At 38.5% G+C, this 11,400-nt stretch overlaps 2 protein-coding genes across 2 annotated transcripts; one reads left to right on the top strand and one right to left on the bottom strand.

The window, feature by feature from the left end:
• Nucleotides 1-40: 40 nt before the first annotated feature.
• LOC103443887 (dihydrolipoyllysine-residue acetyltransferase component 5 of pyruvate dehydrogenase complex, chloroplastic) lies at nt 41-4,418 on the bottom strand. Its single transcript, XM_008382785.4, has 6 exons — nt 3,166-4,418; nt 2,564-2,755; nt 2,379-2,466; nt 850-920; nt 651-734; nt 41-562 (listed from the first exon to the last, which is right to left on the bottom strand). The coding sequence occupies exons 1-6, from the start codon at nt 4,042-4,044 to the stop codon at nt 458-460; spliced, it is 1,419 nt and encodes a 472-aa protein (XP_008381007.2). The 5' UTR covers nt 4,045-4,418; the 3' UTR covers nt 41-457.
• A 777-nt stretch (nt 4,419-5,195) lies between these two features.
• Nucleotides 5,196-10,760, top strand: LOC103443934 (uncharacterized). Its single transcript, XM_029103394.2, is given in 7 exon segments — nt 5,196-5,706; nt 5,708-5,798; nt 6,255-6,411; nt 7,859-8,101; nt 8,717-8,939; nt 9,077-9,226; nt 10,342-10,760. Coding segments are annotated over 6 exon segments (1,113 nt in total). The 5' UTR covers nt 5,196-5,449; the 3' UTR covers nt 9,219-9,226; nt 10,342-10,760.
• Nucleotides 10,761-11,400: the final 640 nt, after the last annotated feature.

The following is an 11,400-nucleotide window of genomic DNA, read 5'->3' as shown; positions in this document are numbered from 1 at the left end:
GCATAAAAAACAATGCTTGCTTGTACTACTGCTTCCAACAGAGCGCCAAGTGCAATATTTATTGAAAATAGCTAAAACATTTTCGAAATGGATTTCAGTAGCAATACTTCTGTGTCATGAATACGCTTAAAGTTACAAATTTGATTTCACTCAACCCATATGCTACAACCTCAACAACGAATTTCGTGCAATAGTCAACCCTAAAAAAAAAGAAAAGGATCGAAAAAAAAAAAAAAAAACAACGGCCAGCAAGATTTTATGACAGAACCTTTGACGAACTAGAACTAAAACTCATTATGCATTTATATTCAAAATTATTTTCCTATTCTTCGTAAAATTGAGCCAGCCTCCCGTCAAACCTAAAAGATAAGCAACAGTAGAAGCATGCCTGACAAGATCAAATCGCAGACATTCTGAAAGCCAAGCTGGAATCAATTGGGGACAAGGCATGTAGAGACTAGAAGGTAAGATCTTTGGGGTCCTCAATAATCTTGGCCAAGGTTTGCAAGAATGAAGCAAGATCAGCTCCATAAATTATGCGGTGGTCAGCAGTAACATTTACCTGTAAATAATTGCATGTTCCAAGAATTAGAATTTGTAGTTTCATTCTATGTATCACACCAATAAGTATATATTTCGTTATTTCTTACCTGCATTTGGTTCTTCCTACCAATACGACCATCCTTAGTAGCCACAACAGTTGGCTGAGATGATCCGACAGCCATAATTGCACCCTATAGAAGTTGAAATCAGAAACGCACAATTATTAATAACCACCAGCATAAAACATGCACCTTCACTCTCTAACAGAAAATAAAGAATGAGAAAAACATGAAATGAATCGCTTACAGTTCCAGGTGGCAGAATAGCATCAAACCGATCAACACCAAACATCCCAAGATTAGAAACAGTGAATGTACCTACAAAACAGCAAACGGTAGTCATTTAAATCAGACAAAAATGGAGCACTTTGAATGTCAAATTTTCAGTAAAAGACTGTAAAACAAGGGCTGCAATCTTCAGAAGCTCTGTACTGCCTTCACTTAGCATAAATATTAGCGATTATGCCACTATTTCTCTCATGAAGAATCCAAATCTAGGATCATAAGAATATTCTAACCCAGAAATCATCAATTAAAGTACATATACCAAAACTCAAAAAATAAAATTAGGAGGAAAAATGGCAGAAACCCTGAATTGCATAAGAATAGAGACAGATACTACTCAGGTACTCGACCACAGTAAGGTTCTGTGAGCCTAATGATAAGGCAGGCTAAAAAATAAGGGCCAGACCCTTCGAATGCGCCACAGTCCAAAGGTGACAGAGAGAACAGGCACTGTAAACTGCATCATTAATAAAATTCTAGACACTGTTGCTCTAATATGCATTCTGACTGTATTGGTGATCTGAACAAAAAGGAAGGACAATACAACACAAAATTCTAATGGCATGGCTAAAGCTTTTGGTCAATCTTAGAGTCAAACAAGAGTTGTGACAAGGAGCCAAGATTGAGTTGAAGCACTGAAACAAATCAACTTAGCAAACCAGCATTTCCTGTTTGTAAAGCACTTTACACGCAGTACAGAAAGTTGTAATATCTTGTGATTGGTGTTCATATAAACCATGTTTTACGGAAAGCAGAAGAGGGAAAGTCGCTCAATTTACAATTACAAAAAAGAATTTAGCCACAGCCTTTTCCACAGTTACAGAAGAGAAGCCTCTGCCAAGCTTTGAAATATTGGCCCGGATTACACTTTCAAATGGTACTTATTTGAAAACAAAATGAACCCAACTGACAACTAAATTATGTACATGTTATGGGGAACATGAGAACTCTGAGCATAGGCAACCAAATTATTTAGGCATTGTTGCTTGAGGAAAACAGACGCTGGCTGCCTGATCAATGATCACCTTGTTCTCATTCTATTATTCAGCTTTGGTGTTTAATTTCATACCGCAATAAAGCATAAATTGAACTATTATTTGAACTATTAATTGTCAAGCTTCAGCTAAATAATTAAAAGTTCATAGAGAATGTCAGTGCACATAAATCCCTGTTTTTTCTCCAAATGAACATACTTTTTCGTATTGATCGAAAAATCTAGTTACTACTTTTTGATCAATATGATTATTTCTTTCAAATTTAGTAACATACTTTTTCGTATTGGATCGAAAAAGTAGTTATTAAAATTGATAAGAATAATCATGAATTTTGAAGCATTTTATACAAGTTTTAAAAACTTCACATGCAAAGGTCGTCTATTTTCACATTTCATTCTGCATGACAATGTATTAGAACATATACCAAACACTCTCATGCCCTCTCTGCTCAACATGTTGTGTGGTTACTAAGCATTTAGGCAAGTAATAATAGTACCTGTATTGTACTCATGAGGTTGTAGCTGCTTGGCCCTGGCCTTATCAACTAACTCCTTCCACTTTCTTGACAATGTATATATGTCAACCTGAACCATTAAAACTTCGAGCCTCAGAACCACCAACCACCGTCCCAAAACAAAAGAAACCACTACTATAAAGCATGGAAAACAAAAGGGCACAAACCTTGTCCGCATCCTGAAGCACTGGCGTAATCAATCCACCGTCGATTGCCACAGCAACCGCTATGTTAATGCTGCTGTTGTATGTAAAGCTCTTACCATCTCTACAGCCAGAGTTCACAACAGGATGTTTGACCAATGCAAGTGCAGTAGCCTTTGCAAGCAATGCTGTCATGGTCACTCCCTTCGACTTGATCTAGAAAAAATAAATCATAACATCTACTCGTTACAACATCTACTGTCCTGATTCAGAATTCTCGACCAGTAAGCCACATTCACGTGGGGAATAAAATGCTACCTTATTAACGAAGCAAGCGCATACTATAGACTACAATATTCTTCATTTAAATGGAAAAAGAAATCGTTTTATGATTTTAGGACAATGCCAAATTATCAAGTCAGAGACTCAATTTTGATGACACAAACTATGGATTCTCAGGTTAAGCAACCCAAATTGTTGAATTGAAATTACCTAAAAAGCAACTTTTCGGTGCTGCGGATAAATGAATAATGAATTTGAATTTGATACCCAAATAAGAATTCAGCATTGTTCTTGCAAAATGTGAAATGATACCGAAAGCATATTTCTCGAAAATTTGAAGTTACCTTTTTGTACAGGGCATCCAGCGCGTCAGTGGTGATAGTGTATCCTACTCTGAAAGTGGGCACAGAGAGACTCTCAAGCATGTTCCTACTCACTGCCCCCTGCATTGTTGTAAAAGGCACCACCGATCCCAACTCAATTCCTGCCTCCGCTGCCACAGCAGCGGCTGACTTTCCAACACTCGGTTCAGCAGCCACCGCCACCGTCGGCTGAGTAGCAAAAGCTTCAACATCCTTAGCCACAATCCTCCCCAGCGGTCCACTTCCCACCACTGACCCCAAGTCCACCTTCAAGTCCTTAGCAAGCTTCTTTGCATACGGCGATGCCACGATTCTCTTCCCTCCCTCTGACGCCGGGTGGGTTGAAGCCACGGTTGCCGCAGCCTTAGGGACCACCGCGGGACCCGCATTATCTGGAATTTTCTCCGGCTGTGGCTCCGGAGCAGTTGCGGGCGGTGCTGGTGCCGCTGGAGCTGGAGCTGCTGATGAAGAATTGGCCTTGGTCTTGGCCTCGGCAATCTCGTCCTCGGTTTCGGCCAATAGAGCAATAGCCGAACCGACGGCTGCGACGCCGCCCTCCTCGACCATAATAGAAGCCAAGTAACCGTCGTAGAAGGTCTCGACGTCCATGTCAGCCTTATCGGACTCGACGACGACGACGCTCTCGCCCTTGGAGAGCTTGTCGCCCTCGGACTTGACCCAGGAGACGATCTTGCCCTCAGTCATGGTGGAGCTGAGAGCCGGCATGAAGATCTCCCGGATCTTGGCCTGGACTTGGGCCCTGCCCCGGCGCCCGGAAATGAGTGCCGGCGCAGAGGAGGTGGGGTTACGGCGGAGGGGTTGGGAGGTGGGGATGAAGGAGGTGTTGAGAAGGTGAGCCATTGGAGTGGGCGGTCAGAGAGAGAGAGAATGAGGGGGTTTGTGTAGAAGAAGGAAGGAAGGAAGGAAGGAAGGATGAGAATCCAGAGGGTCTGTGGATTCGATGGGTAGGTTTTGTTTTGTGGGTTTATTTCGATTTCGTAGTTGATATCTTCATCGCATTTGGGGGTGTGCGTTTCTCGAGTGCATCGAAACGATGGCGGGCGTTCCAACTTCCAACTACTTTACCAGTGTCGATGGTGGCGATGTGCCTTCGGTTTGCTTCGTTTCTATAAGCTTTAATGTTTTTACATCACTAGTCCTTGAAATTGATCAAAATCCTCATTTTTGAACTTCAAATTCAAAATCGACAATGTCATCCTGAAATTTAGTTCCATTATTTCGTTTAGATTTTCTCAATTATTTATGATAACTAAGTTCATCTCTACCCAAAGACCATAGGTCACCTATATTCAACAAAATCAGTCTTCCGCTAAAGAGAATCGAGGAAAAAGAATCAGGTTAAGTTTAGCACCAAAAAATACTAAAATATGAAAGAGAATATGACAAACGATAATGTTAATGAGTTAAATTGTTAAATGTATATGAGAGTGTGATCGGTAACGATCAATTCCATGAACCCACTAACCATCATCACGCCTCTCCCTCACCACCACAAGCCGATCAACACCACGGCCAACCGCCAACCACCACAATCTCTCCTTCACTAATTTTTCTACCATCATTGGAGAAAATTGTGAAACCATCTTACTACCACCAAATCCACCATGAAGGACCTCAACCATCAATAAGAAAACCTAGCAGAAGAAGTTTCATGTAGTCCTACCATCTCAACAGAACACCATTTTTCTTAATTTCACAATTCAAGATCCAAAATTTCAATTTCTTTTCTTTAAAATGAGACAACTGGTGACAAACTACGGTTATTTACAATTTACAAGCCCGGAGAAACTATGAGGAATTTCACACTGCCCGTGACCACAATCAAACAAACACAGCAGCTTGAAGTTTAATTAAATAAACAATATGGGGAAAATGCAAAGGGGGAAACAACATAATTTGAATCCACACCTCCTTCACTTTGTCAGACTATCTTATATGTTTGATGAGTGCATTTCCGTTCGCTTTCACCTTTTTTTTTTATTTTTTTAAAGGAACAGCTTGTGGCAAACCATGTTATCTACCTTTTTCGAGCCCGAAGAGGCAATAGAGAATTTCATCCTGTTTGTGACGACAGTTAAGCAAATTCAATAACACGGAAGAATGAAACACACGATGTGCCGTACGAAATACGAACCCAACTACTTGGGCACCACGTGGTGGTTTATAACATAATTTAGTTTAATTTGTTGTATCTGGATTAATATCCGGCTTCTAAAGACGAGTTGCAACATCAAATTTATTGGAAATGGTAGAAGTTGCAGTTCCCACCCGCGTTCATATCAGACCCCTTCTTTCTGTAAGCCCACATCTTCCAATTCGTCGTAATATAGTGTCAACAAATACAAAAGCATGCAAGATTCGTGGAGTTGCAGCTTCTTCTTCTTCTTCTTCTTCTTCTTCCGCTGGCACTTGTGGGTATAAACAACCGGTTGATGATGGACAAATAGTGTTGCCAAACAAGGCAAGCAAGAAAAGGGTCTTCTTTTTAGACGTCAATCCTCTCTTATGCGGGAAGCAGACCCAGCTTACACGCTTTTGCTCATTGGGTCTCCTTATTTTTCAATCAAGTTAGCCTATCCGACCCTGTTATTGCTGTAAGTCCACTTTACCCATTTTGGCACCATGTGTTCGATGAAATGCTTCACTGGGTTTTTCCTCTTTCTCTTGACATAATGTTTAATCTTTCCTCAAAGGTTCCACAAATTAAATTGTTAGGGAAAGATTGATAGCTAGCTTGGCAAAATATATTTGACAGGAGGCACTATGTAGCTCCACACCTGACCATTTTTTGTGATGCTTATAGGGAAGTTTGATTACCCTCTTGAAGGGTTAAGATGCAGTTTATGATTTCTACGTGGTTAGTGGCCCGCCATTGTTTAACTCGATAAGTCATTGGACCTTGTAGACTCCCTACAAAGCTAATTATTCTTCCATGATTCTTGGAATTTGATCATCTTGACTTTGAAATTACAATTAACTAATGTTGTATCATGATGGTTAATCTTGGTAACGGTAAATATATCTACTTTTTCTAAATTCTGCACTTGCAGGTTGTTGATGGGGAAGGAGTAAGTGAGCACCGCGGACAGTTATTACCATCCTATAAAGCACATAGGTGGAAATTCACAAGACAGTTTCCAAGGGGGCATGCTGGAAGGTCACATGGAGTCATCACCAATGTTCTTCAAAAATGCAATGTGCCTGAGAGTTAGCCTCTATTTTGGTATCATTACATTAGGTTGTAATATTATCTTTAGAGCAAATATGAATCTGATTATAGAGCTAGAAGCATTAATCAAAACTAACTTTTTAATAAGTAATAATTTGTTAATAGAACAATGAGGGGCAACTACCGAGTACGCAAACATTAACATGATGTTTATAATGAAGCAACAAAAAATTCTAACAGAGTAAAGAAAGAAATGGACCGTACAAACTACATTATTACTAGCACTGTCACTACCAATACTACCATCATTTTCATTGTCAACACACTACAGTTATCACCTGTGTTCTTTATTGCTGCCACCAAGACATTAGCCCGACCAAGGAATTAGCACACCACCTACACTGATGCTGTTTTCCCCACTATCACCACTATGGTTATATGATCATTGTTGCTTCTGTTGCCACTTGCCACCACTTACCACAATACCTACTTATTATATTCTTCCAACATCCATTCTTACCTTTATCATAATCATATTTTCAATGAAGTCTAAATAAATAGTTTTTTTTTTTTTTTTGGTAAATAAACTCTTATTTATCTTTTGTCAAACCCATTCCTACTTGAAGCTCATATCTGATGCTACACATAATACAAGATACAGGATCTAATCGATACCAGTCTAATGTAATCCTATCCTATCATATTTGGTCAATTGGAGAAAGTTTAGTGGAAAGGGCAAGGGCACTCTCAAACTCTATAGGTTAGGGGCAAAAAAGTGTTAGGTGGCTAGTTTTCATTGGCTACCAATTTCTTCGTAAGTTGACCCTTCAAGAGCCTTGGGCAAGAGCCAGGAATAAACTAGCCCCTTCAAGAGCCCTGGACTATTTTAGCCTACGCTAGATATGTCCCATTAGAAGTGTCATTTGAGGCTAAATAACACTCTTTTCAAGGCTACTTTTCATGCATTAGATATGCTTTTATATCCTGTGCACCAAAGACTGACATCTATTTGATAGACTCTCCAGGTTGAACCCCTCTACCTTTTGTTTCTTATTTTTATTTTCTAAAAGACCTGGGAAGGAGTAGAAACAATAAAACGGCTATAATATGTCAAAATAGCAATGAGAGTTTGATAGGAATGAAGATCTGTTTCTTTCCTATTTTACTGCTGCTGCCTTGGTATTTGAAATTGATCATTCCAATATAAACATGATTACCTGTATTTATGAACAGGCAAGGATCTACTTGTTTGAAATAAAAATTCAATAACCAGTTTGCTCTCTATTTAAAAATTGTTTCCTTATAAGTTTTGAATTTATACATAATTTTTTATTAGTCTGGATACTTCCTATCATATTGGATTCTTTAAGCCATGCCTGAAGCTAGTGGAATTGAAGCTTAAAACATGAAATCTCTCATAAAGGCCTGTAGATGATAAAATTCAAATATTTTGGTTTTCTGCTTTGCGTTATTTTGAACATAAAGTGGTGCAGGTCATAAAAGTAGAACATCACGAAACTGATGATGTTATAGCTACACTTGTGGGGCAAGTTATTCAAACAGGATATTGGGTGGTGATTGCCTCTCCTGATAAAGATTTTAAGCAATTGCTTTCGGAAGATGTCCAGCTTGTTATGCCCCTGGACGAGTTAGAACGCTGGTCGTTTTACACTCTTAAGCACTACATAGCTCAGTATAACTGTGATCCATGCTGTGATTTGAGCCTTAGTAAGTATAATTGTAATGTGGTGATTTCATATTTCAATTAACTATATTAGTGCTAGCAATATGACTCTAATTTGACATATTTTTTATGATAAATGTTTTCTAGTTTTGTTTCCAGAGCCAGTTATGATGTTGATGTATCTTATCCTCGACAGTTTTCTTCATAATGCTATATCTGTGACTGTTCACTGTTATATAAGACTTATTGATTCATGTAGTCTATAGTTTTTAGGGCTTAATTAAAAATACTCATTAATTTTGCTAGGATGTCATTTAGAGTGAACACTGACATATTCAGATAATTATTCACGGATGAGAATTTGGACAGCAACTGTACTGCAATGTTTTGTGAAGCATTTGATCAAATTCCAACACACACATAATGGGTTTAAATAAGAGTTATCTGCCATACAGTTAACAGTTTTTAGGCAGCAAAAAACTAAATTGGAGTTCTTTCAGAGACTGATCATTTCTTCTTAATTTGTCAGTTTGTTTACATTTCTTCTAAGATCCCAGAGTGGTTTCACTAGGCCGCATTCCTGTGTGATAAACCCCTCTTAATATAATATTTATTCACTTCCAGAACACGTTTTGTAATTCTGTTAACTTAATGTCTAGGGTGCTTTGTGGGTAATCACGCTGATGGTGTTCCTGGAATCCAACATCTAGCTCCTGGATTTGGTCAGAAGACTGCCCTAAAGCTCTTGAAAAAGCATGGTTCATTGGAAAATCTACTAAACACAGCTGCAGTCAGAACTGTGGGCAGACAGTATGCTCAAGATGCTCTAACAAAACATGCTGATTACCTAAGGAGGAACCACGAGATTCTTTCCCTTAGGAGGTAATTAATATGCTTGCGGTGTTAATTTTCTTTTATCAGTAAATTCCAGGGATAATTTTGTTATTCAGAGTTATCTTATTACCTTGCTCTATAGTAGTCCATAGTTGTTGATATTCCTCAGTCACACTTTTCTGCAGGGATGTTGATGTTAAACTTCGAGAGGAGTGGTTGGTTACGAGAGACACAAGCAATGATTCAGCAACTCTGTCTAACTTCTATAAATTCTTGGAAGAAACCGGGTATTTCAGTTGTCAAAGAGCATCTGTTTCAAATGGCTAAGCTGATAGGTAATTGCTTGTACCTTTCCATATGACAGAAACAAGTTCATGATCCGTTCCTTGTTTCCCATTGGGGGTATGGGGAGGTTGGGCGGTACTTGTTGAGGATGAGGTCTTTAATTTTCTGATTTTTCTTGCCTGCACATTTCTCAAAGTATAAAATTTTATAAACTTCATTCTACATGTCCGATACATAACTATGACAATTCGGATAATTTTGAAATACTATAAAGTGCAGTCTGCTATAACAGTTCATTCTATCAATAAAATATCATCTAGAGAGAAAAAATGAACTAATGTGTGAGCAACACATTTCACTTTTACAGTGTCATTGTCTAACACACACATGTCCTTATTCAATATAATCCGTTCTTTACATCAAGATATTGAATTTGTCTCGTATATGCATTACCATGATACAATCTTATTCATTTTTCCAATGCACCTGGCACTCAGATTGTTTAATTCATTATTTCTATACGTAATATATATACATAAGCTTATATTTGTCACACGTCTTCTTGATAGAGCTCTACATACCACTAAACAAAGGATTCTCAAATGACTTATTTCAAGTAGTAATTTACAAAGCCCTCAAAGTGCATTACATCTAGTGATTACAAATCCCTCTATCTAATGTTTAGAGTATTGTAATTCTAGTTGTGTGAGATGTTGGGATTTTTGTGGAGAGAGATTTAGGAAATATAAGAGCTGATGTGTTTTTTTGGATTACCACTCTGAAAGGGTGGGAGGAGGGAGAAAAAATGAAGGAAAATATAAGAGATGATGTTGCTTTTTGGATTACCACTTGGAACGGGTGGGAGGAGGGTGAAAACAACTTAAATTTGTTTTTAGTTTTTGGTTTTTGGTTTCCTTTTGTGTACCATTCCATATACATTTCTTCTACTTCTCTCTCACCATCCTTCCTCCTCAATTCATCTCTCCTTCTCCTGTATCTTACCAAAAATTAAACATAAAAGACTCAAGTATTTCTGATATCATCCGAAAGCTTTTATAAAGAATTAATTCACTTTTATAGACCAGTGTTCTAGGATTAGCACATACAGAATGATCATGTAAATAATTTTTTCCCCCTGACCTATTTTCCATTAAAATTTGTACAGTGGGTGGTACGAAGAACTATATTATTTTAACCCGAGAGCTTAGCAAAATTAAATGTACTGGGATGTGCTACCATATAAAAGTCCTGAAATCGAAGAACACAGAGGGCAGACTGATATACTTTTGTGCTTCTGAATGCGGAATTTATCATAAGTTCTCACTACCTGTCTTCTCTCTTCCTCCGTCCCTCTCCCATTTTGTTGCTTCTGATATGCTTTTCTCCTCCTGTTTCTGGAATCTCAGATTTTGTCCTTCGGTGGCGAAGAGAAACTCGGCTGTGGTAGATTGCAATGTGGTCAGATGGTAATAGTGCATGAGTAAGTGCTGAAAGTTTTGGAACTGCAAATCTCAGCTAAATATACAAATGTACCAATTCCACCCAACCGGTGCATTTGAATGATTTTGATGTCGAATTTTTTCTTGCCTGTGTCTATAAGGGTCTTATTCCTTTGATACTTGGTGTTATAAGTTATTTAGGTAACTGGACAATGTCTTTTGTGTGGAGATTGGGCCCCAAGCTACTACTTGTAGTTAGGGATGGGCAACGGTAATGGCGGGCGAGTAACCGCGGTTATTTATCCATAACCGTTTATGCTCATACCCCATAACCGTTTACCTATTGGATAATTGCCTAAACGGTTATACCCATACCCATAACCATTTATAAACGGTTAACCATACCTATAACCGCATATCCATTTAACTGTAACCGTTTAATAGCTGTTCACCCATTTACCATTTTTAACCCGTTTATCTTTTCTTTTTCTTTTTTTTTTTTTTTACCATTACCCGAGGTCGCACTTGGTGCGATGACAAGTGCCTTCGCCCATGAGCGGTAGGTCTCGGGTTCGAGACTTGGGAGCAGCCTCTCCATAAATGGGGGTAAGGCTAGCCGACATTCACCTCTCCCAGACCCTGCGTAAAGCGGGAGCCTTGTGCACTGGGTACGACCTTTTTTTTACCATTACCCATTTTTCACTCGTCCACATGTTTTTTAACAACTTGAAAATTTAAAAAAAAAAATTGTTATAATTTTTTTTTGACAATTAAATACTGTTATA

Source organism: Malus domestica, chromosome 05 (assembly GCF_042453785.1).
Source record: "Malus domestica chromosome 05, GDT2T_hap1".
Classification (NCBI taxonomy): domain Eukaryota; kingdom Viridiplantae; phylum Streptophyta; class Magnoliopsida; order Rosales; family Rosaceae; genus Malus; species Malus domestica.
The sequence above is the reverse complement of the archived record's forward strand: the minus strand, read 5'-3'. Positions and strand labels throughout refer to the sequence as shown.